The sequence below is a fragment of the Plectropomus leopardus genome, chromosome 3, assembly GCF_026936395.1.
Source record: "Plectropomus leopardus strain MGB_pleo_1.0 chromosome 3, ASM2693639v1, whole genome shotgun sequence".
NCBI classification, from domain to species: Eukaryota; Metazoa; Chordata; class Actinopteri; order Perciformes; family Serranidae; genus Plectropomus; species Plectropomus leopardus.
This window is the reverse complement of record NC_142178.1, coordinates 13970889-13995355: the sequence shown is the minus strand read 5'-3', so window position 1 is coordinate 13995355 and position 24467 is coordinate 13970889. Positions and strand designations below refer to the sequence as shown.

Genomic DNA, 24467 nt, shown 5'->3' with positions numbered 1-24467 from the left:
CTGTCCTGCAAGTCTCTCTTTATCGGTTTCTGCTTTTCATTATTTGACTCACTTCTCTCATTGCATTGGAAGCCTTCGCCTTCGATTTCAAGTTAGATGCAATGCAATGATGCAGCTTCATTTTGTCTGAAATACACCTGTTTTCCAGTGCAGAGATTTGTTTTTTAAATTGTCTAATTTACCCAAATCCCTACACATACATCTTTGAGACAACAGGCTATGAAGTCTATAAAGTGCTCACATTTAGCTGAAGGGTTTCCAAGATTTGATATGACACCCGTAATGACAATCTGTCATTAATTTAAACCCTGGATACAAGGTTTTATTTGGACTATAAAGCATTACAAGCACAACTCTAATTGCCGTGGTCCCGTGTTTATGCGTAATCTGGCCTGTCGACTAGCTCTGGAAAAATTCTGAGTGAAGCATCTCAACCTCACGTCTAAAGATTTGAGTTAGTAACAGTACAGTTAACTTCAGTGTGGCAGCTTGATAACAAACAGAGAGATCAGAATTTGGCAACATGACTAGAAGAAGAAAAAACTGGCAGTCTGATGGAGACTGAATGAGGGAGCGCACATTTTACATAGTGTGAGCTTTTTGTGTCCAGCTGCTTATACGATGGATTGAGAACTAAAACTCAAAGCTTTACAAAAACAGTTGCCTCCTCTATGTTATGCTGGTGGATCAAAGATATATATTCAGCTCCATTTGGCACAGATACTGTTTGTTCACTCCACTGTTTTTTTTTTTTTTGACATCACAAAGTTGCAACTGTACATAATATCCACATCGATGCCTGCTCAGGTCTTAAACGCTCCCATCCAGCCCTCACACAGGCACGTAGAAAAGAAACTGGAAAAGCCAGCATCTTTACATCGCCTGGTACGAAAGCTAGAATTTTACCTGCAGTAACATTTCTCATTCGTCTCATTGCCAAAAATCACAGATAGATACAGATTTTCCTCTTTTTTTTCTCACAACAGAACTTTGGATTCCACATATACATACTGTATGTGCCAATAATCTCACATCAATGAAGCACAATGCCGTCACTTCCAGTCCTTTAACAAGCTGTCGGCATGCTTCGGCACACACACAGAAGTGCTGATAGTCCAGGTGTGTGGCCCAGTGGAAAGCATGCAGTATATATTTCCAATGCACTTCCAAGAAAAAAAAAACAGTCCAAATTCTTCAACGATCTTTCTCTTGAAGTCACAAGCCTGCGATGGTCACCTTGCCTCATTTCGCCTTCAGTTCAATTAAAGAGAGCAGCTGGCCGAGTAAAAACAAGCCAGTGTAGCAGACTGCGCCTTTTGTACAGACATCAAGCAACCACAAGATTTTCTTCGATGTTTTTGACAATGAAGGACACATTGTCTTTTTTTTTTTTTTTTTAGAAAAACACTCAAGTTTCATTCATTATCTTCACAAAAAAGCCGCTTTTGTTGTGCTTTGATTCCTGTTGGTGTCTGTCATATACATTCCTGGGCAGCCTACATACATTGTTGTTGTTGTTTTTAATGGAGTGCTCAGATTTCTCTCTCCACCATGATACAGTATAGGCACTGTGCTGGACAATGTCAAGGACACAGAAGAACAACAAAAAAAAAAGACAACTTGGTTATCAATCTTAATTATCATTCAAAGAAAGGAAAAAGTCTATTAGAATGAAATTATCTTTAAATAAAAACCAAATTAGTAAAAATAAACATGTTGAATTATAGCGACTGAAATCAACTGGATTGTAAATGCCGTTTTACCATCGTTTTCATGATAAAACAACTGCGCTTGGTAATGAAGAGAGACCGAGAGACCCTGAATAAAAAAATAGTCAGACCGTCTTTCAGCAGTTGGCAGTGAATGATCTGATTTTTTTTTTTTTTGACATTGTCGTGATTTCACGATACAGAGCAGCACATATAAAGTCCCACTGACTACTGCTAACTACTTTTAGGAACAGGGATTAAAAACTAGATATATTTCCTTCCGTTGTCCCCGATGCTGTGTCCATTGGGTGAGTAGCAGGGCTACAAGCTTTCCAGACTAGCGCAGCATTATAATTCTGCTGTCGCTTCAAGTGTTTTAAGTCTTTTCTCTCTTTCCGTCCGTCTCGTGAAGGAGAAGCACCGGTCTCCAGCCCTCACAGGAATATCTTCTCATCTTAAATATCTTTATATATATAATTTTTGCATTGATTTGCATTGAGTTTTCATTGTTTCAGTGTCTGTCACAATACCTGCAGTCTTTGCCTTTTTCAAGAGGCTGTGCGCTGAAGTGCAGGTCCACTGAGAAATGATAACAATTAAAAAAGACTAAAAAATAGAAAAAAAAATGCACATAGTTCGTCTCCCCACCCGTGCAGGTTAGTGGTCCATGGTTTCAGGGTTGGGGTGAAGCTTAGCTACCCCCTCTGATGGTATGTTGTGGAATCAGACACAGCTCTCCCTGGTCTTGCTGTCTGTGAGGAAAGAGTTTAGCTGGGAAATGTCCACGACCACAGCGTCCCGTTTGTTTAGATGGACGTCTTTCAAATGGTCCTCGTCACTTTGGTCCTTGGCAAAATTTACAAACACCTGCAGGAGGGAGAAGAAGAGGAAGGAGAAATTAGACTCAGCCGACAGTAAAGTCATGATCCATTTGCAGTTAGAGCCTTTGGGTGCTTACTTGGTCTAAAGTTGTCTGTGAGACGGAATAGTCCTCTATGCTGAGGGTGTCCTTGTTCTTAGAGAGCAGTGAGAAGATGCGGGCGAGGGATGTGAGGGAGGTGGGCAGCTGGTACTGCAGCATGTTGCGGTGTTTCTCTTTCAGCGTGCTGCCAGGCAACTCCCGCTCGATGAACTCCATCACTTGCCGAAGGTCTGGGTCTGGGCCCGCCACACGCAGGATGATGGTGTAGCCATCACCAAACCTGAGAGAACACGACAAAGCACGTTTAATTCAGTAATTCAGATTTAAGATGTACAAGGACCGGATTTTTATGAGGTACATGGGCAAAGAAGTTTGTCAGTCACCAGGTGTTAACAGGTATTACTGTGTAATGGTTTATTTTGTACTGTTTTGTATTATTTCCTTTTTCCTTTTTCTATCTTTCCTCTCTGTAAAAAAATGTGGATATGTTTACATATATTTCTATAAGGTCTGTATAGTTGAAGTTTATATATAATGTTTATATAATGTTCAATTCAATACAATTCAGTTTAATTTAATTTAATTCAATTCAATTAAATCCAGGTGAACTATTAAAGCGATAATCTGGAAAACTCATTCTTTCATCTCTTGTGTGTCAGCTTTTGTGAAACACTATTTTGCATTTTATTCCTACCTGTTTTTTAAATGCTGCACGCTGCCCAGACAGCGGAACCTGCCGTTGACCATGATGGCCATTCTGGTGCAAAGTGCTTCACACTCCTCCATGCTGCCAAACACACAGGAACACACCAGGATGAGGTTAGTCATGTTGACAAAAATATGCAAATATGACATTAAAAATACATAGCTCAGTTAACTGAATAAGTGTAATTCAGATGTCAAGTCTAACCTGTGTGAGGTCAGGACTACAGATCGTCCCTCCTTGATGATACTGAGGATGGCGTTCCACAGAGCACGACGTGCCTTAGGATCCATGCCTGTTGTTGGTTCATCCTGTAAACAGGAAACAACAGATTCTCAGCTGCTGCTACAATGTACTAATGAACAGACAGATCTACTGTCTTTTTTATAAATTTTTAGGTCACCATTTCAAAAATATTTTGTGTATGTTTGAAGATGTTCCACTTACCAGAAACACTACAGGCGGTCCTCCGATGAGAGCGATGGCAGTAGACAGCTTCCTCATGTTTCCTCCACTGTAGCTGCCTGCTGCCTTGTCCACATATTTGACTAAGCCCAGCTTTCGGATGCCCCACTCTGCCACCTAGTGGACAAAATAAACGTTTTCATGAGTGTCAACCATCTTCTTTTTCTTAGGTTCCTAAGTAATGACTGCTGAATGATGGAGTCTGTTGGTACATTTGTATCAACCAATATCCCACATAATGCCTGAGTGGACAACAAAAATTAGAAAATCAAGACTAAAAGAAATTGAATTATAAGACAAATTTACATACATAAAACAATAAAATAAGTGCAATACAGTGTAATAAATGTATGTATTTTGTTTGTTGCTGACCTCACAGACTTCCTTCTCAGGCACTCCTCTCAGGATGGCGTAAAACTCGAGGTGCTCTCTGCCGGTCAGCAAGTCATTGATGGCGTCAAACTGAGGACAGTAGCCCATGTTCTGATGCACCTCATCTATCTCTGTAGTTACACTGGAATAAGAAAAAACACATAAAGAATGGTTGAATTACTTTCTACAGAAAGCAAAAAATACATATTTTAAACAAAATTTAGCCACGTTTTCTTTCGAATGAATGAAAACTAATTTCATTTACAGTGCCGTTTATATTCTTTGAAGGATTTGCTTCAAGTCATTATCTCAACAGGGGTGGGACAGACTTGCATTATTCTGTGTTGATTCAGTATTTATTTCAAGTACCTCTACGCGCATAACTGATGCTAAGAATATATTAATAATAACATATTAATTCTAATATAAATCATTGGATATAGTGTATATTTTGAGGTATAATTTATCTTACCTCTTGCCAGCTAGGTAGGCCTCTCCACTGGTGACCATAGAGTCTCCTGTCAGCATTTTAAAGGTGCTGGTTTTGCCTGCTCCATTAACCCCCAGCAAACCAAAGCACTGCAGGCGAAGAGGAACAACGTACATTAACTTTTTAAAGCAATACAGGGATTGTTGACTATATCTTGCACAGCTGCTGGTTGTGTATAGTCCTCTTACAAAAATGATTGTAACAATTCATAAACTCTTTTCCTGGTCTGATCCAGAATCACATGTGTAACAGGTGAATGTTGTTAGTGTCGTACCTCTCCAGGGGGGATGCCAACACACAGCCGGTCTACTGCCGGCTTCTGTTTCCTCTTGTAAATCTTGGTGAGCTGTCGAAGTTCCAGGATGTCAGACTGTCCTCCTCCGCTCAGGATCCTCTGTCGCTCTCTGGCCACATCCTCATCTTCCTCACCAATGGGCTTCAGATGACTGGTGGATGACCTGAAATGTTACAGGGCAACAGAGAAAGAAGAGGTCACAATCAGGACAGGCTTATTTGAATCCTTCACCCAGAGGGACTCCAAATCCAAATCCCCCAATTGTTTTGAGTCACAAAGTATTTTTTTATCTAATTTAAGTTGCTGTCAGTGAGTCACGTGACAGATAACACGTGTGTTAAAAGTTTCACTCACCTGGCCTTGAAACAGAAGTGGTACTGAATGAGGACTGTGATGAAGAAGAAGATCACGCCCTCTATGGCCATTGCAAACAGGTTCTTTCCCACCATGTCCCAGGCCAGAGGGGAGCGGAACCGGTTTTCACCTAAAAACAAAACAAACAAGGGAACATTTGAAATGTTGATAAAATGTATATTCACTTCTCTTATCAAAACAAATGAGGCAACACTTGCAGCAGTTGATAAAAGAGGTCTGCTGTAATTACCGAATCTCTCCAAAGCGTCGGCCATTGCCTGATTCTTCACCATGTCAATCAGTCCTCTGCCCAGACAGAAGTGAGGGAAGATGAGGAACACGTTCTTCAGGATGTCGTTGATGCCACCGATTTCCTTAAAGAAGAATAAAGTGACAGTTAGTATTCAATCATGAGGACTAAATCTCAATCATTTGTAAGCCTTTTTACACATTTTTCAATCAACATCAATCAATCTACTGCTATATCAATCAAAATGACTGAAAGAAAATATTTACATTGCTTCCAAACAGCTCCAGCACGAATGTGGAAACACTGCCGTTGATTCCTATCAGTATGTTCACGCTGGTTAGAACCACATAGGCCGTGCTGGGGATCTTAAAGAAGAAGGAAGCTGGGTACATCAGAGGGGTGATCGACCATCTGGAGAGGAGACGCAAAGATCATTTTGGATGAGATGAGGTTAGAGAGATGGAGAAAATAATGAAAGAAGAGCCAAAAAGAATTGACTGTGTGTGTCAAAATTACCCGTAGAGCAGCAGCAGCAGCGCCAGGACCGGCAGATTGGTGGAGGAGACATAGGCGTCTTGTTGGAAACACACAAAGATGATGATGACCAGAGTGGCTGGAACGATATAGTTACACTGCAAGAGAGGGAGAAAACAAGAGTTTCATTTCACTACATTTCTATGAAGGTTTCACAGAGGCAAACACTGCGTTATGTCCAGATATATATTTGGAATTGTATTCATAATATTTAATACAGTTTGGGGAGCCAGTGAGGCCAAAGGTTGAGCGTGACTGAAAAATCTCACCATATCCCAGACAAAGTTGGCCAGCCAATAGAGGAAAGGCTGCACTCCACTGATGAACTGCATGTGTTTGGCCTTGTTCACTCTCTCCTGGATGAGGAAGACCACAAAACTGGCAGGGACGAAGGACATGGCGAAGATCACGCAGATGGAAACCAGCACATCTACTGATGTCGTCATCCTGAGAGAGGAGAGAACACAGTAAAGAAAGAAGTGAGAATGACAAGTGACGTCTCTTAAAGGTCAAAGAGATGTTATCATTTTAAAGTTTACCACTGTGTCAACAGTAATACTCACAGTGCGACCTGTGACAGCTGCTCCTTGGTGAGGTTGAGCGGGTGATTATAGGCTGTGATGCCAAACTTGGTGGGGTCTTGGTCGGCTTTCAGACTCGCCCGCAGGATGCCGTTGTTCATGACATTGAGGAAAGAACCGATGCTGTGCCAGCCCTTGTTGTTGAACCAGATCTGGAGATAGAGAGACATTTTAGTTTCTGTAACCCCGAAGGAAATACAAAGCTGCCTGGAAGTACATTAGCAGCTTGGTTATCAACTAAGCGCAATATGTCTGCATGAGAGTAAAAATTACAGCGTGTTGTTGCTAAGTGTCTAAGACAACTTTTTGCTTAATTCCCTCTACTTGTTACCTTAATTTGGCTTATTTTCTGAATTAACAAGACTATTTCAAGAGTAATCAGGCTATTATCTCTTTTCATTGCGAATTATCTTTGTAATGAAATTAAAGCCTCTTTAGTTTCTTCATAAAATCATTGCCTACATGCCTAAAATGTGAAAAAGTTGTGCAAATTTAAACTTTATGACTAACATTCTCCTCAGCATATACGATTTGATACAAATGAAGAGAAACACCACACTGGTAGTTGATGAATGACGGAAAAAAACCCAAAGAGCAAAAAAATGCACCAGCAGTGTTGAGTTGAAGCTTTGCATTGTTTAATCTGCCACACTGCAGAAATCAATCCTTATGCAATCAAACACACACTTTGAATAGAGTGTGTGAAGCATATTGTGACTACTCAGCAGCATTGTTGAAGAATTTGGTGAGGAAAGCTTGAAGGTAACCTACTGAGCCACGTGCTGTTGTATAACCAGTATGTGTGTGGGTGTGCGTGCGCACGTGTGTGTGTGTGTGTGTGTGTGTGTGTGTGTGTGTGTGCGCTAACCTTGACGTTATTCTTGGTGTCCAATCCTTGGATAAAACTGGAGAGACTGTGAAAGAAACGATCTGCTGCAGTACCCTGGAGGGTGGGAGAGGCAGAGAGAGGCAGAGAGAAAGTGGGCTTCAGCACACGGATAAACTGACACTTTCAAACCAGCAGTGATATAAGTCTATTCTGTCCACTTCCACTACCGCTGTAATTATAACAATATAAAATGCTGCAGTTACTGTTTTACCCTGACTGACTGAAACAACAGTTGTTAAACTGACCACATTAGGAAGCTTTCTTGTGCGGTTTGTAAAATAATAATTTAATGTAGTCTCTTACTCTCTCCAGATGGAAACGTCTCTTCAGTTGAGCAATCGCATCATCAACTTCATCTGCCTGGGACACAAGCTGAGAACTCCTGGCGCCTAGCGAAAATCCACCGTATCTGTGAAGAGCACAGGCATTTTAATACCGGCGGAGGACATGGCAGAGAGAATTATGGACATTATCATGGACAAATAAGATCAAGATGGATCATGTCTGAAGATGTACCTGAACTCATTGACCCAAATCTTGTTCTTCAGGCTAAAAGAGAAGAAGAAAAAATGATTCAATGCTGAATGCATCCTTGAATAAAACATAATACAATGAAACAAGATTATGATCTAAGTGTGTTACACGTATGCAAGATGAGTGTTACCTCTTTCCAATGATCTGAGCATAGGTTTTAACCAGATAATCTGAGATGTTTCTGCTGGTCAAATTCTGAAGAGTGTCCTTGTCACTGATTTTCATCTGGATAGACAAACAGACAAAACAGATCATTAGCATTTAGTTCTATTTTTTGGTATGTGTTTTTGTGTTTTATCTTTGTTATTTTGGATTGGTGAACATTTGATTTTCTTATTATTTGGTGTCACCGACCTGCGGTGGTGGGAGTCCTCCAGCACCAGCGGGACACTCTGGAAGCATCCTCTTGCGTCCTTCGCAGCTGCACTCACACAGGGGAGAGGGATTCTCCATGGACCAGTTGCCTTTATCGAACATGTCCTTCACACTCTGAGAGACTTTCGGGATCAACCACTCATCCTTAACTGCTGTGCAAGGAGCGTCCCTGCAGAGAGCACAGAGAAAGACAAGTTTATTTATGTGTAGATGACTTTATTGTGTTTTAACTTAAACTGCATATATATATAGATTTTTTTTTTTTTAATTATCCAAAATATATGTTAACTTTTATCTTCAAAACTCACGGTATGGGTTTTCCTTCCATGCAGCGAGTTCCAAACCCTGGGTTATCTGTCAGAGCTCCCAGGAGTTTGTTGGTGTGAGAGTCCTCGGGCATATCATTACTAAAAAGACACATAAAACCATTTTCCATTAATATCACATAACATTTAATAACCGCCTTTAAGTTGAAATACACAAATCATAAACATGATTATGTAACATGTTCAACTGCTATCATTGTATTAAGGATGAAGACAGGTGCATAATCTGGATATGTCTACTTAAAACAGACTGACATTTAAAATGGCTTTGTCATTATTTTCTGGCAACAAAATTCTTTGAAACATGGATTTTGAGTTTGGTAATTCACAAAAGTTTAACATCTGTGTTCAGTGCAGATGTCAGCACTGGTACTTTGCTAAGCCAGAGAGCTTAAAATACATCCCTTAGGTAACATGCAAACCTTAGTGCAGTTAGGTAATCTTTTACATATTTAATGAGTTATGCACTTTGTGGATGGGAATAACACATTTTTTTTTAAAGAGGATTTACTTTTTTTATTTCCTTTTTAATTTTGGGACTGAAAAAGAGAACAATTTAATTGAGCTGAAAAAGTGTTTGGGTGGATAAATGTCAAGAATTCAGAAATATCTTTTTTGTACAAGAATTAGATACAAATGATTGAAAACACACGTTTTTTTAAGACAGAAAGAATGATATCTTACCTGATGAACGTAAACTGTTCTCCATACATGCCGGGATCCAGAGCCAGACTGGGGTACTTTCCAAATGGAGGGACGATCAGACTGAACACCAGGGCAATACACACAAACACAGCCGGAAGGACAATCTAAAAAGAGGCATGACATTGTTATGAAAGTCCTGCATGGTTGATGCAAGGCAGAACAACCTTGATTTACTACATATGTATTTACCGTACATGTTTATGAAAATAGCAGCAATATACCTGAGCAAAGAAGCCTTTCCTGGAGCGCCGGGCGTAGAGGAATCGTTTCCAGAGAAGTGCAACAAACTGCTGTCTCTTCAGACTCCAGCCTTTGACCTGGTATGAGCCTTTGCCATCTGTTCCACTGAGCCAGTCGGTCTCACGGGATTCTGGAAACAGGCGACACGACAGATGAGTGAACTTGTCTTGCCTGTGTCCTGATTTTGTAATATTGCTGCTAAGTTTAAACTAAAAGCTTGCAGCTGCAATTTGGCACAAAACAACTGATTTCTATACTTTGGTGAAATACAGCTTTGGGTACAAACAAAGAGTGAAAGCGATGATAGCAATAAGACTGTTGCTATCACTGCACTGCATGCTGGGTAGTGCAGTTCTACCTGGGTCACCTTCAGAGTCGTTGAAATCAAAGTCGTCCTCAGTGAAGGGCTTCAGGCAGCTCTGGTGGTCTCCAAATGCATGATGACGACGAGTCCTGGTTGGCACGACTCCATCTGTAGCAACACGAGAATAGACATGTAAATTTAAGCTATTTGAGGTTCAAGTCTTCTGTTTTGTTTAAAGATAACTGCAATAATCCAGTAACCTACAAGAAATGTTTCAACTAATGTCCAAAACAGGGGTGTAGCAATGATTTTTGAATGTTGTGCATATTGAAATTGCAACAAAAATCTCACCTGAGAGCTCAACAGAGTCCACTCCACTGTCCTCAGCCACTTTCAAGAAAATCTGCCGGGTTAGAAGACATTGGATTAAACATTGGCAGAAGCAAAGTCAGTCCACATGAAGTATATTTTACATCAGTTTCATCCTACTTTTGATCATTTTACTATGTTAGACCAGACAAAGAGGTGAGCTTTCCCTGCTCCTTACCTCCTCCAGGCTGGTATCAGATATTCCGTAACTGGATATTCCCAGGTCGGTGAGTCGGTCATCCAGCTCGTGGAAGAGCTCCACAAAGGCTCCGTCTTTAGCCGACTGGTAGGGCAAAACGTAGGTGATTTCGTGGCCAAGGTCCTCAACCAGACGAGCCTCGGGGACATGCTTGAATATCACATTGGAGATGAGGGACACATCTGTGGGGAAGAAATCAGCAGAAGTTGAGCAGGAATAATAAAATGTCTTCTGTGACTTTTTAAAGCAATAAACATGTCCACCTTTAAAGTTGCCAACTGCGTTTCAGTTCTTACCAATAGTGGTGGTTTCACTCTCTGGTTCACTACCAAGACCAGCATCTGAACTGCTCTCCGATACACTGTCCTCCTGAACCAAAGACAAAGATGGTAAACATATTTTTATCTCTTTAACAACACTGGCAGTAACACAACTTGTACTCTGTGACACCTCTCTTACCTTCTCTGTCTTCTTGCTGTAGGAGACGGTGCTGGCTGAATTCCTGCAGGACTGAAGTGTCAAGTCATAGTCTCTCTTGACCAGGGTCAGGTAGTAGCCTGTGCCCAGGTGGGTCTTCAAAAAGAGCGAGGAGCCTACGCAGCACAGCTTGCCGTGGGAGATTATGGCGATGCGGTCACCCAGGATGTCGGCCTCATCCATGTGATGAGTGGACAGGATGATGGTGCGGCCTGACAGAGAAACAAAGGGGCAAACACATATAGGTTACAAACAAAACAGATTTAAATACATCAAATATTGAAAATAATGAATAAGTACTGTTACTAACTGGCTATCAGTTGTAATTACCTTGTCTGTATTTAAGCAGCAGGTCCCAGATGCCCCTGCGTGCGTAGGGATCGACCCCAGCAGTGGGTTCATCCAGGATGACAACCTTTGAGCCCCCAACAAAAGCCAGAGCCACTGACAGCTTCCTCTGCATCCCTCCTACAAAGACAACAGGAAGACAAGACCGTTTTAAAAACTACTATCCATATAGAAATCCCTCTTTAAAACACTACTTGTGAAAAAGGTAAAGAAATTTAAAATAATCAAACTGACCGGATAGTGTGCTGGTGCGGGAACGCCGTTTGTGTGGCAACCCGACATCGTTCACAATTTGCTCCATCTCGGACTTCACCTTCTCCTCTGGTAGACCCTTCAGACGTGCGTAGAACCAGATGTGCTCCTCCACTGTCAGCCTGGATTACAGAAAACACACAGGTCATGCATCAATCGAAAACACAAGAGGCCACAAGTGAGCAAAAAAAAAATCCATTCTCGATGCTTTATACGTACATGCTGAAGAGTACGTTGTGCTGAGGACAGACGCCCAGATTCTGTCGGATGGTGCTGAGTTCACTGCGGATGTCCTTGCCGTGGATGTAGGCTGTACCGGATGTGGGTGGAAACAGCCCCGTCAGGATCGACCTATCAGGAAGCAGGCAGGAACACAGGAGTCACCATTTAATTGCCAGATTTAAAAAATCTTTCAACTAGTTTCAGATGCGTTCAGATGTCATTGAGATAATGCGTGTATTGTCTTACATAGTTGTGGTCTTGCCGGCTCCATTGTGGCCGAGGAAGGAGGTTATCTGTCCCTTATAGAACCTCAGGGAAAGTCCGTCTACGGCCAGCTTGTTTCCATGGCTGTAGACCTTCACCAGATTTTCAATGTAAACACCTGGCTCGATGTGGCTCGGCTCCTCCTCAATACACACAGCTGTGGATAAAATTAAGAAAAGAAAAACCATAAATAAACATTTTTGCTGATGTTTAAAAATAAAATGTAAAGTGAGGGCACATCAAGTTGCAATATAAACTTGAAATAATATTTCCCTAATGGTTTTATATCTGAAAATTCCTCTTTACACAGAAATATAGTAATAAGGATGCTTATGACTTTTACCATCAGCGTTGCCCTTCTTTGACAGAGGGGTGGAGATGTTGGTGTTTTCTTTCTCTCCACACCAGTACGTCCGAGTAAAAGGGAAATACCAAGGCCTGGGGATCCCATACTGACCTGGAATAGAGTGAAATGTTTTGTTAACAATAATACCCATTAAAAAACACTAATTATTTAGCCGTACATCACTAATTTAGCAGAAAAAAGTTGTAAACCATATTCACGACTCACCAGGGAACACAGCTTCAATGTACCAGGTCATTATTCCATAGAGTACGGCATCAAACAGCATGAGGCAGATGGATGTGGTCAGGTTGTAGCTGTCTTCCTCCAGAGGGCTGGCCAGCAGGTTTGACCACTGGATGCCCACACCTTGCTCCTCAAAAAGAGCAAAGTACTCGCAGCCAAAACCAAAAGCCACGGGAGACAGCAGACTCTGTGAGAAAAACAGAGAAGACAGAGTTTAGGAGAAAGAAACAAAAGCAACTCTGGATTCAGCACTCAACACAAAATACTGTCTATATTAAATTTCTTGTACACACCACTACAATTTTTGCTCCAAAACCCACGTAGTCTTGCCAGGCAACACACAACACATAAGGCAGGTAGAGCGTGAAGTATATGATGCCACCGCAGGCAGCTGCCAAGTTGGCACGAGAAAACAGGGTGCTGATGAGGAAACACTGCATGATTGTCACAACGCCGAAGGATCCCAAGAAAAGAAATACCACGCCTGGGTCACTGTAAGGCAGCAGGTTTCCCATCTGAAAAGGGTGACAAGGGGGAAAAAAAGAACAAAAATTAAATAGTTTCCAGGTTACCGCGGAATGATCTCACTTGTTTTCCACAATATGATGACATTACTGGACAATGAAGTGTTGTGATCATGGAAAAACAGTGACTATTGAGTTAAATGTTGAGTATTATCTCTTGTTTTCTTTCATTTGCTGACATTCCTGCATGATGACAAAGTGTATTCACATGTATGTGTGTGTGCACATACCTTCAGTAACAACACTAACAAGCCAGCGCTGATCAGGAGGGGGATTAAACTACTGATGAACCAGCTGAGCCACAAGATGCCGTTGTTCAGTCCCATGATCCTCATGGTCTCTTTCAGCCGGGCCTCCTTCTCGTATACCACACCCTTGATGATGATGGCTACTGAGTACATCCACGCCAAGGTCATGAAGAGAGGCATGGACCGACTCATCACCCGCAGGAAACTGGAAATAAACAAAACAAAGAAAAACCGTTTTAACACGTTTTTAACTAATTGGATGGAGAGAGGTGCAATTAGTCTCAGATTTTGCACAGCGGTCACTTACATGTCATCAACATAGCAAGGGTAGGGCATCTGCTGAATGTAGATGCCTGTCTTCTCCTTGCTGCCTGTGACAGCTCTAATGATTCCCTGCTCAATGACGTCCTGCAGATAAGAAAAACCACCCCAGACGTACCGAAGGTCCTCAAAGGGGTCTGCCCTGGGACCGGGGTCCCAATAGCTGCAAAGAAAGATGAAAATCAGTATGCACATAAAAACATAAAAAAGCTGCAATTAAATGATAATTGGGCGAAGCTCCTTACCCATCTTTAATCTTGTTTGTCCTCTCCACATTATCAATGTCCATGCGGATCTTATAATTGACGTTGGGAGGCAAGTCAGTGCTGTTGCTATGTGTGATGTCAGGAAAAACGATTCCAGCCCAGAACTTCTGGTTGTTGAGAAGACCCATGGACTTGTTCACCAGTCTCTCCTCATTAGCTACTGGCTCCAGCTTGTCTAGGTTCACACACTGAAAGAAAAAGAGAGAGGACATTTTACCTCATTGAAATTGCGTTTGCACGTGTGTTGAGTGGTCTAAACGGTGCATGAAGGTCTGTGTTAACCAGTTAGGGAAGGATGGAAAAAGAAAACAAGATGTGTATTAACATCTGTCTGTAGAAAGACACAGTCTCAAGCTTTGTCTCCACAACAGCTGAATAACCAACATCCAATTTTTTCTGAATCAGAACATCTTTTAACTACTTAAAATGTATATATAAATGGTTTTAATGACAATCTTGTCTTTATAATTGAGACTTTATTTGCTCCAAACAAACTTTAAATCATAAAAATTCATCATAAAAATTCCAATCACACGTGTTCCTCACAAATTGTTCAGAAGCTGATAATAACAATGAACTCTATATCCCCATTACACAGACTCATGTGCCTTGTGTGAACACCGAGTAACCACGATAGAGTTGTTTAGCTGATTTGTTGAGACCTCCAACAGATTAGCCTCTTACATAGTTGACATAAGCTGACTTAATATAACTCCTTGTCTCACACTATGTGAGAAGCCAGTGAGTTCAGGAAGTACAATGAAAACACAGCAGCAGCATTCCTAATGCTGCAGGCATGACAGACCTTCATGGTGTTGTGAGGCCTTGACATAGTTTTTAAATTAAGGTATGTCAGTTTACAGACATTATATGATCTCCTTAAAGGGTGAGACACAGTCAGTAGGGCACTAGGTTGTTTACAGCATTGCTACACGGTCTAAGAAATGTCATGGTGTTTCATGGTGGTTCAGTTTCATTGCCCTCAAGTTGTGGTTCAAAATGCCTTCTTTTGAATGATTAGAACTGTGTGCCTTTCATTGAATTATCCACATTAGTAAGAGGAGACTGAGGGGAGTCTCAAAGAGTTGGAAAATCAGTTTATCAGTTATCCACATCGCCACTCTATGGAATGCAAAACATCATTACTTATCTGGGGAATCTGATCATTATAGATCACATCATTATATATCTGAGGTCCATCAGAGGGCTATCAGATTACATTTGCCACTAAACCTCAATGTTTATTTTATAGGCGTCTCGATGAAAAATGTCCCTGACACAAATAAGTAAGACAACAATTCACTGGGGCACAAACATCGATTAACATTTGGCCAGAGGTTGTTTATCGCTAAGGCTTTGTTCGTCATACTGACCCATAACACAGAGAAGCGGGCAGTGACACACACAACAGGGCAATAATTCGATTTAGTGAAGGAAGAAAGGAAAAAGAACATTTGATTTCAGGCTTTTAATAGTCCTGTCGGGAACTAGATGCGGTTCAAAGTGCTTTAAAAAACAATTCAGATATGGTAATGCAATAACCTATTTGGGCGATTGTTATTTAACCTATTTCCCCACTTCTTTTTATCTTGACCTAAAATACAAGATATTGGATAACAGCTATTTTACACACACAATTTAAGACCCACAAAAATGTGGATTTATTGTCACTGTACCTGTAAACAAGAATGGTTACACAATGATATGTCACATGACTGTTGATGCAGACTGAACCACCCATGTGAAAAGATCATAGCACGCTCTAATTTCTTTTTCTTTGAAATCAAAATAATTTTTTATGCACTGAATAAGTTTCCTGGAAAAAAAACAGACAAACAGTGTCAGTACACACTCTTTTTTTTTTTTTTTTTCATGTTATGTGTTTTGGTGTGATGCACCCTTCTCTGAGACACTAACCTCCATAAAGCGTGAGATGGTCTGTATGGCCTGGTCAGTTTCGTTAAAGACTTCTCTCCACGTATAAGCAGATCCTGCGGGTCTTTGGTCTTCTGAGACTTTAGACAGGAAGGCCGACACGTCTGACACTCGCCACTCAGTCCCACTGAGCTGGGCGTTAAGGAACGCGGCACTGGCGTTATTCTGGAGCAGGGTCTGTAAAAACATTTATACTGTTAATTATAGAGAGCTAATGTCCAAAAACCTTTTACAATAAGGAGAACCTAAAACAAGAAAGAGGATGCAGTTACACATCTACAGTTCTTCCTGTCACAAGACTTTGCTCATTAACCTACTTCTTCTTAAGCTAAAAAACAAAGGCCAAACAAAAGAGAAAGAATAAAGAGTGAATAATCACTGTATGCCTTTAGGTTGTTTGGTTTTGAGACCTTTACTACTACTGTGTGTTTGTGCATCTCGTTGTGGCTTATGACCTATTTTGCTCTGACTGGATTTTTTTTTTGTGAGCCCTGTTCCAGGATTTGCTCCAATTAATCATCTTTATAACCACAGCCATTTTCCTGTTTCCATAGTCTAAAATAGCAGAGACAATCATCTGTCAAATACTACACAAATGGGATTTTAAATATTCATACATAAAAACTCTGGATAATCTGACAGAAACAGGTGATTTCAAATGTTCTAAATTCATGTTTCATAATTAATTTAATTGTTATTTAGATGTCTGGGATTCTTAATATACAGTTAATGATCTAGGTGAATATCTTCAACGTGAAGTGATTCTACAGTATTATCTTTTGCCACTAGGTGGAAGTGGTGCTTATGCAGTACTTGCAATGCAAAAAAACAAGCACATTTCCAGCCAGCAGATGCTATGAACTGTATGTCATCTGATACTGAGATTTTCCTTCAGAACATGACAGTGAATGACTCATTCTGGTGGAGTGACTGTAATTTCATATCCATTTATCTACACAGATCATGTAGACAGGAAACATTCAGAGTCCCTGTTTGATGTGAGCAGATAACAAATGGTTTAAATGAGACCAAGTTTATGATTTCAGACTGTGGCCAGACCTGCATTCTGTTACCATGCTGAATATTCCTCCATGCTTTGTTTAGATTAGATTTGCTTAGTTTCATGGTTGACCTTAACTCTTTGGCCCTTTCGGGTAAATTTTCTGTCTGTATATTTGTTTTTCTCACACTTGCATTTCAAAAGACACCCGCGAGTTTGAAAAAAATTTACATGTCGTAGCCTCTGTCCTCTTTCTCCACAGAACCCTTACGAAGAACCCAGGAGAGAATTAACACATTTTGTGACAGATACTGGACCCATACTGCAGCAGTCTGGGTGGTGACCTGTACAGGAGCTTCAGAAGTTGTATAGTCTTTCCATTGTATGCCACATAATTATGTTTGGCACAGAGGTGCCAGATTACAATCTTTAAAGTCCTCATGTAAACAGGAAGAAGACTGCTCTGATGTGCGTGTACGTGTGTGTTGGCAGTGCATCCCACTCACCCTGACCATGTCCATCTCCTCGCCGTTCTCCATAAAGTTCCAAATTTTGGGCCTCATCTCCTCCCACATCCCTCCGAGGTCCCTCAAAACGCCAAGCTCCTGGAAGGTCTTGTTAACCTGCAACACACACAAACACACTCAATGGGGCTTCATTCATGATTCAGATGGGGATTAGAAAAGATGAGAGGGGCCTTTTGTACCTCGTGGATGATTCTCTGTGTGGCCGGAGTATCTGGGGTGTAGAGGATCTTCCCCATGAGCAGAGGCTTCAGAGCTCTCCAGATCATCCTGGAAATGGGACTGGACTCCAGGCTCCGCATCATATTGTTACAGTAGGGAGCTGGAAAATAAACGCAGATACATTTTGAGTCTTGAACTGAGTCTGTGTCCTTGATGATGATGATCGACCAAGGAAAAAACAACTCTGGACTTAATAAAAGGATGTTTTAGGTAGTTTGGACACTTACTGGAAGAGTTGTCATAAGCAGAGAGAGGTTCACTGTCACTGTCGTTGCCATGGTTTCCAAACAGTGCCTTGTAGTTGTTGTCTTCATACCAATTGAGAGATTTGATTTTGAGACCGCCTCCCTCCGGATGTCCGCAGACGATACGTGACACAGCCTGGTACATCTGGTTTGGAGAGCCTGTGGCATTGGCAGTTAGATACAGGATCTCCTTACGCATGTCCTTCCAACTTTTCATACCGGCAAGCTGGAGGGAGAGACCAACACAGAAACATTAACGTGATGATGGCCAGTCAAAAGTGTGCAATGTAAATACATACATACATATATAGAATATATCAGTCAAAAGGTACACAAATACATCCAGACACACCTCCCAGACCCATAGAGCCCATTTCAGATGACAAATATTGACAAATATTCTGGGATATGTGGCTGGGGGTTTCTATTACAGTCACACTTGGCTGGTAATTTAAACCACACGGATTACAAAAAAAATGCGCTTTTTAACTAAGTAGAACTCTTGAAAATGATTTTATTTTAGGAATATTATTGATCCATGTCTGTGAAATCAGCCTCCAGCAATAGAACAAGGTCTCTGTGCTGTTCATGACTTCGCAAAATTCATTACACGTCATATTTGCTCCATATGTCACCACAGCTGCGTCCAACCTTGTTGTGTACATGCTTCTGCCTTCAGGGAATACCACATGTCACACATACTGTAACTCACAGTGCGAGAAGTGAAATGAATATGCTTACATTTACCTTTGAAAGGCTATCACCTGTCACAACAGAGGCAGCTTATATGAACCCTCCCTGTGTATGTGTGTGTGTGCGTGACACTGTTATTGAAGGTTATCATCTGCACTATGAGTGGTATTCTAGACATGGGAGTCAAGTGCTGCACTGCGGGGTGGAGACACTTAGCACTTAGCTGTCTGCTGGACTGAGATAAATTTAACTGCTGTTCGAAGTCATATCTTTCTCCCTGTGTGTGTGTGTGTGTGTGCGTGTGTGTGTGCGTGTGTGTTTCTCACTGGAGGAGAGGTCTGATAGCATAATCACGTCGTATGGAGTGTAACTTAGATGTTATCAAACTGTTTCTTGCATAAAAGCTACTTTGGTGTATGTTCATGGAGTTTCTGATTGTATGCATGTATTTTCCTGCATTCACAGATGTTATTAGGTTTTCATCTCCACTGTGCAGCTGCTTCTCGATCAAAAAACTCTGAATGCAGAAGGCTTTGGGGCAGTGCAGTACTGCTACTCCTCAGCCACCAGCATAAGTTAGGTATTTTAGGTAAAATAAGGTGAGCTTGACTACTTAAGTTTCAATTATAGTCTTTCTTAACACTTTAAATTTCCTTTTAAATAATGTCGAAAAGGTTGTTGCAGCAATTTAATTTTTAATTAATTTCAATTCTATTAGTAATCAACTTGAAAATGTATGTTCATAATTATGGTAACAGTACATAACCCTTAAAAACATCCTTTTAAATAAAATGAAAAACTTTATTTTTTATGAGGAATCCACTTAAAAATGTGTTCATAAATATGGTAATTAGAATCCGATGTTAACCCATTATTTAAAAGGAATTTGACAGTGTTATTGCAAAAAGTATGCTTACATAAGGGGAGTTCAATTTTGTCAGTTAAAAGAACAAGACAGGCATTTTTCTCCTTTTTTCTGCTGTTCAGGCCTTATTGATGTCTACAAAGCTAAGTATAAACAGACCTAATATCTGTTTCATTTTCCTGCTAGACATTGGCACAAACTTTGACACAAGATTCTGAGGCCATATTCATCATGACTACAAAACTTATTTCTCTAGTCTACAGAGAAACTACGCTTAATATTCTGTCAACATCAGCAATAAAGTCCGTGTTACGCAAGACTTGGGAGCAAGGAGTTCATTTTGGTTCATACTGGGGTTATTAAAGGTCAAAAGACAAGTCGCCACAAGTTCCCCTCCAAACTGGTCAACTGCACATGCAATTATGTCACCAACTCGTGATGGGAAAGGAATGAACGGAGGGGTTGTGTGTATTTCGTGCAAGTAAAACAAAGAATGGGCGAAAGAAGAGGGGATCTTTTGTTTCCTAAGCGTGAACCGCAGGAGGTTACTCAGGCTTATGATAAGCTCAAACTCCCTGTGCGAGTGGTGGAAACTGAGGACATAACACATTTTCCTGAGATGAAAATGGGAAGAGTTCAGAAATATAAAAAAGAGAGAGACAAAGAAAGAAAGAAAGAAAGAAAGAAAGACAGAAAGAAAATAATAATATGAGGTAGCAGCAGAGCAGGATGTAGAAGTGGGCACAGAATCCAGGATGGTTAAGAACAAAGAGAGGTTACTATCGGTCGTTCTCCTAATAGGCAAACCTCAGCAGGCTCCACAAGTTATTACACTGACAATTGTCACTGAATACACACTCACTGACATAAAAACACACACAGACACGCACAAACACATTAACAGGCAGCCATGCATGGCTGTTTCAGAACAAATAATGCTGTTTTCTGTGTCAACTGTGTTTCGACTGTTGTCCAATCTACAGCATGTAATTTGTATTCTGCCCGTCAACAAGATATTCAACACTGCTTTCCAACAAAGCGAAAGTGAGACTGAGAGAACTGTTGGGTCTCGGATCACCGATGTGCGCGCGCACACACACACACACACACACACACACACACAGACATACAAGCCCTCCCTGAGAACGTTCTGTATGCGGTTGCTCTGCAGCTGAGCCTGCAGCCACATCAAACCATCTCCTTCCTGCTCTTTAACGCGCAAAGAGCGCTTTGTGTTGTTATTGCATTTCTGGGTCTTCAGCGGTTTTCTTGTGTGGCTGTCTGTGTGTGTTTATACATTAAAAAGGTCTCGGCGTGTGTGTTGCACATGTACACTAAAATATGAGTCTGTCTCTCGGTTGCCAGAGGCTACAGGAGAAGCAAAAATGGTGCAATGACTGTCAAAAACCTCAGCCTTCATTTTTGTTCCTCCTTTTCTGGTGTCAACTGCTCACACATGCACACACATAGACCACTATCTAAAGTAAGTTTTTGTGTTACTACTGTGTGTGTTTGTGTGTATGTGCGACTGTGCCTGCCAAAAGTTTGTGTCAGTCTGGGCGAGAGAGTACTCATTTGCCTGGGCTGAACACGCTTTTGTGTGACTAAGTATGTGTGCCATTTCCCTAGAGGGATGATGTCCATGTTAACTTGGGTGACTAGGTGAGAAACACACACACACACACAGATGGGCAGGCAGCAGAGGAGGATCGTCCCGGAGTAACCTCGTAGCCGAGTATGTGTGAGGTTACTAAAGTTCAAATTTCCACTCCAGCACACAGCTAAAGCAGCACGGGGGACAAGCATAACTTAATTTTTAACATGAAATGATACATTTTAAATACTGTACATCTAAATCAAGGTTGTGACCTGAAAATTACAGATTTTAGAGCTAAGTCCACCAATGATTTATATCACAAATTAAAAATTAAAAGTACCATTACGCTGCTCCATGTAAAGCAACAAAAAGCAAATGGATGAAAAAATATTGATGATCATCTGTGTGATGACTTTGGTAAAATAACACACCTGTGCAATCCGACCAAATCAACAATCAACTCTCTAAGAGGTTCAGTTGAGCTTAGAGACTCTGATCGATCAGATATCAGATCTCCATGGTGACAGTGATCAGGTTTTAGAATGGAAAGGTTACTGGAGTTTATTTACAAACTCTCGACCACTTTGCTAAGAAACTGCTTGAACTACTCAGGGTAAACAATACGAAGAAGATAAATGTCACAAATGTTTCCATGAAGCATGTTGATGTTTGAATAAATTATTTGAAAGAGTATGCATTTGTTACACTTGTCATGGGGGGTTTTAATTACCCTTTTTCTTTAACTGCCCACTTTCATAATGAAATGCTTAGATTATGACAAGAATTTATACAGAGAATAAGTAGGAGTCCAGATTATTGGGAGTTCAAATCTCTGCAGTGCCAGTCTTCTGAGCAACACAAAATAAGCTACTTACAAACAGAGAAAAACGTTGAGATGAACATCTAATTTAATCAATATTTAACAACAGAAAAGAAGGATAATCTGTCCCTTTTTCAAATGTGATTGAATTTGTTTCAGACTTTCTTAGACCAACATTTCCTTGACACTAGTTCTGAAAAAAAAAAAAAACGGCCTGTCAAAGGGCATACAAAATTGTATTTTTACATATTTGCTCCGCTGGCAGAATTTTCATGTGGCCTGTCACATGGCTGAAAATGTGAAAATGGGTTTTTTCTTGCCCACTGAAAAGACATTTTGAAAATACATTATCACTGTGGTTCTTTTTGCCTTCCAACAGTGATAAGCCCCCGGATTGAAACACAGGCTGCAGATGATTACTGGTTAGGAAGTAGAGGTTACATGAGTGCATGTCTCCATTCTGCCAGCCTTCTTACCTCATATAATCTGCCTAAAACTAAATAATACATTCTGAAGAGGAATGGTTTGTGTTAGCATTGATATAATGAGTGATTTAATAGATGCTCTTTCAGTGAGTAAGCCACTGTGTGTTAACATGCCATACTTAGCTGCATAAAATAAGCACAAGGTTTCCACAGGGGTACAAAAGATCAACAAGACCTAGTTCCAACAGCTAACCCAGGAGGAAGTTTTGCAAGAATGATTTTGGTAAACATTCTTCATGAGTTCGTGTATGTTAATCATTTCCCTCTCACACAGTGCCATGCAAAAAAATAACTTGATATGGTAGAAAGCGGATAAAAGGGATTTGTGCGAATAAAAGCTTAGTGATGTTCTTACAGCTGCTTAGACAGGAGGTGCTATCACACCCGCAAAAGTGTGCATGCAAGATTGTGCACTACCAGCTGGGTCTTAAAGTTTTGTCAACTCAGCAGAGACGTATCCTGAGAGAAAGGGTATTGTTTTGTGCACGTCTTTGCACCTCGACTGCAGCTCCGACTTGGTTACATAAGCTCAGGTCTATAGCGTGAGAGTGTGTGTGCTTGCACGTGATCCTACTGTGTGTGTATGCAAGAATATGAAGACAGTGCACCTGCATATTGGCCGGGTAAGGCTCTTTTCACACACATTTCACACTGCTTGTTCTTATTTAAGCTTGAGAAACACTTTTTTGCAGAACTTTTACAATCTGCTGTAATAAGTCATCGTTATGCAAAAAAATCATCTGAGGTGGAATCCACTGTAGCGTCAAAAAAAGAGCAAATGGGATCCACAGAAAGTCAAAGCCCACTGTGCTAGCACAAAGCCTCTATTAACATGGCTGAAAGTTGCAACTCAAGACCCATAATCGACACACAATGACTGGCTGACCTTGAGGAGTAGCGGAGTACAGTTTATATGCACCAGCATTGTTTTTAATCATGCAACCACATTAGCAAGTTCTCTAAGAATCAGTTTGTCTCTGCTTTGCTCTTTTCACCTGCTAACCTTCTCCTAACCCTTTTCCCCCTTTGTATGACTCGATGAAACTCCATGAATCACTGTTTGTAGGCATATATGTGATAATACTGACAATATGGCCCTGACCAACTGCCCAAACTTGTACTATTACTACCACTACTACCAGATGTGACTCTCTCTCTCTCTCTCTCTCTGTGTGTGTAATTAAATAACTTGACCTTGCGCTGATTCTCGGAAAGAATTGATTTTAAACATTACCTACTGAAAAATGAACTTTGGAAGTAAATATTTCAGTTTCTGCCTGTTGTAACATGCGTGGGTTGTGTTCTCTGTGCGTGTGAGTGCGATGTATCTACCTCCACGGCCAGTGCTCCCAGGCTCTCTAGAAGGTTGTCGGTTGCAGCAGACACTTCCTGAACAACTTTGGGGTCCGACCTCACATCCCTCTGTTGGAGAGAAAGAGCACATTTACTATGTGGCAAAACTTTTATATTGTATTTTGTTTTCTGTGCACAATCAATACATCCTGAAAAAACACTAACAATGAAATGTAATAATAACCTGCAATTTTATAAACATACAAATGTCATTTATGCTAAAATTTGTGTGCTTTACATATAATTCAAGCACCTATTGTCTTTATTTTCTTTACTATGTAGTATGTGTTATTTATCTTGAATTACTTTATTGACATCTATATTACCTTCCATATTTTATTCACTTATCCACTTTAGTATTAAATATGAAGGTGAGAGGGAAAAAAAGCTTTAGTAAACAAGAGTAGGGAGAGGGGTCAAAGGTTAAGGGAGAGGGGAGCCAAGAAAAAACAACAGGTCAGCTTGACTCTGACCTCGTATGTTCCCGTCCATCAAACCGTGTGTGTGTGTGTGTGAGTGTGTCTGAGTGTGTGTTCTCATCTATCACACTAAACTGTCAGCTGCCGGAGCGCCTGACACTCGATAGAGCACAAGGTTCTAG

The 24467-nt window shown here is 40.8% G+C and overlaps 1 protein-coding gene across 2 annotated transcripts in view; it reads right to left on the bottom strand.

Moving 5' to 3' along the window:
* Positions 1-1376: 1376 nt before the first annotated feature.
* Positions 1377-24467, bottom strand: part of LOC121941839 (phospholipid-transporting ATPase ABCA1-like) — a 39517-nt gene continuing 16426 nt past the window's right edge. The window contains exons 8-49 of one of the 2 annotated variants that reach the window (XM_042484734.2): positions 23846-23935; positions 18036-18279; positions 17769-17908; positions 17569-17685; positions 16045-16239; positions 14107-14315; positions 13848-14024; positions 13523-13745; positions 13062-13283; positions 12751-12955; positions 12523-12636; positions 12162-12336; positions 11913-12044; positions 11676-11815; positions 11424-11561; positions 11076-11305; positions 10913-10985; positions 10596-10798; positions 10400-10451; positions 10103-10216; positions 9726-9874; positions 9484-9608; positions 8782-8880; positions 8453-8642; positions 8229-8323; positions 8081-8113; positions 7868-7973; positions 7544-7618; positions 6658-6827; positions 6364-6541; positions 6077-6192; positions 5827-5971; positions 5561-5684; positions 5311-5440; positions 4936-5119; positions 4644-4750; positions 4172-4313; positions 3782-3916; positions 3542-3645; positions 3326-3418; positions 2668-2911; positions 1377-2576 (exon numbers count right to left, since the gene is read on the bottom strand). In XM_042484734.2, coding sequence (XP_042340668.1) covers positions 2433-2576; positions 2668-2911; positions 3326-3418; positions 3542-3645; positions 3782-3916; positions 4172-4313; positions 4644-4750; positions 4936-5119; positions 5311-5440; positions 5561-5684; positions 5827-5971; positions 6077-6192; positions 6364-6541; positions 6658-6827; positions 7544-7618; positions 7868-7973; positions 8081-8113; positions 8229-8323; positions 8453-8642; positions 8782-8880; positions 9484-9608; positions 9726-9874; positions 10103-10216; positions 10400-10451; positions 10596-10798; positions 10913-10985; positions 11076-11305; positions 11424-11561; positions 11676-11815; positions 11913-12044; positions 12162-12336; positions 12523-12636; positions 12751-12955; positions 13062-13283; positions 13523-13745; positions 13848-14024; positions 14107-14315; positions 16045-16239; positions 17569-17685; positions 17769-17908; positions 18036-18279; positions 23846-23935 — 6081 coding nt within the window. In that variant the 3' untranslated portion in view covers positions 1377-2432. The remainder of the gene's footprint in view (positions 2577-2667; positions 2912-3325; positions 3419-3541; positions 3646-3781; positions 3917-4171; positions 4314-4643; positions 4751-4935; positions 5120-5310; positions 5441-5560; positions 5685-5826; positions 5972-6076; positions 6193-6363; positions 6542-6657; positions 6828-7543; positions 7619-7867; positions 7974-8080; positions 8114-8228; positions 8324-8452; positions 8643-8781; positions 8881-9483; positions 9609-9725; positions 9875-10102; positions 10217-10399; positions 10452-10595; positions 10799-10912; positions 10986-11075; positions 11306-11423; positions 11562-11675; positions 11816-11912; positions 12045-12161; positions 12337-12522; positions 12637-12750; positions 12956-13061; positions 13284-13522; positions 13746-13847; positions 14025-14106; positions 14316-16044; positions 16240-17568; positions 17686-17768; positions 17909-18035; positions 18280-23845; positions 23936-24467) is intronic. The other variant, XM_042484737.2, reaches the window with a different exon arrangement.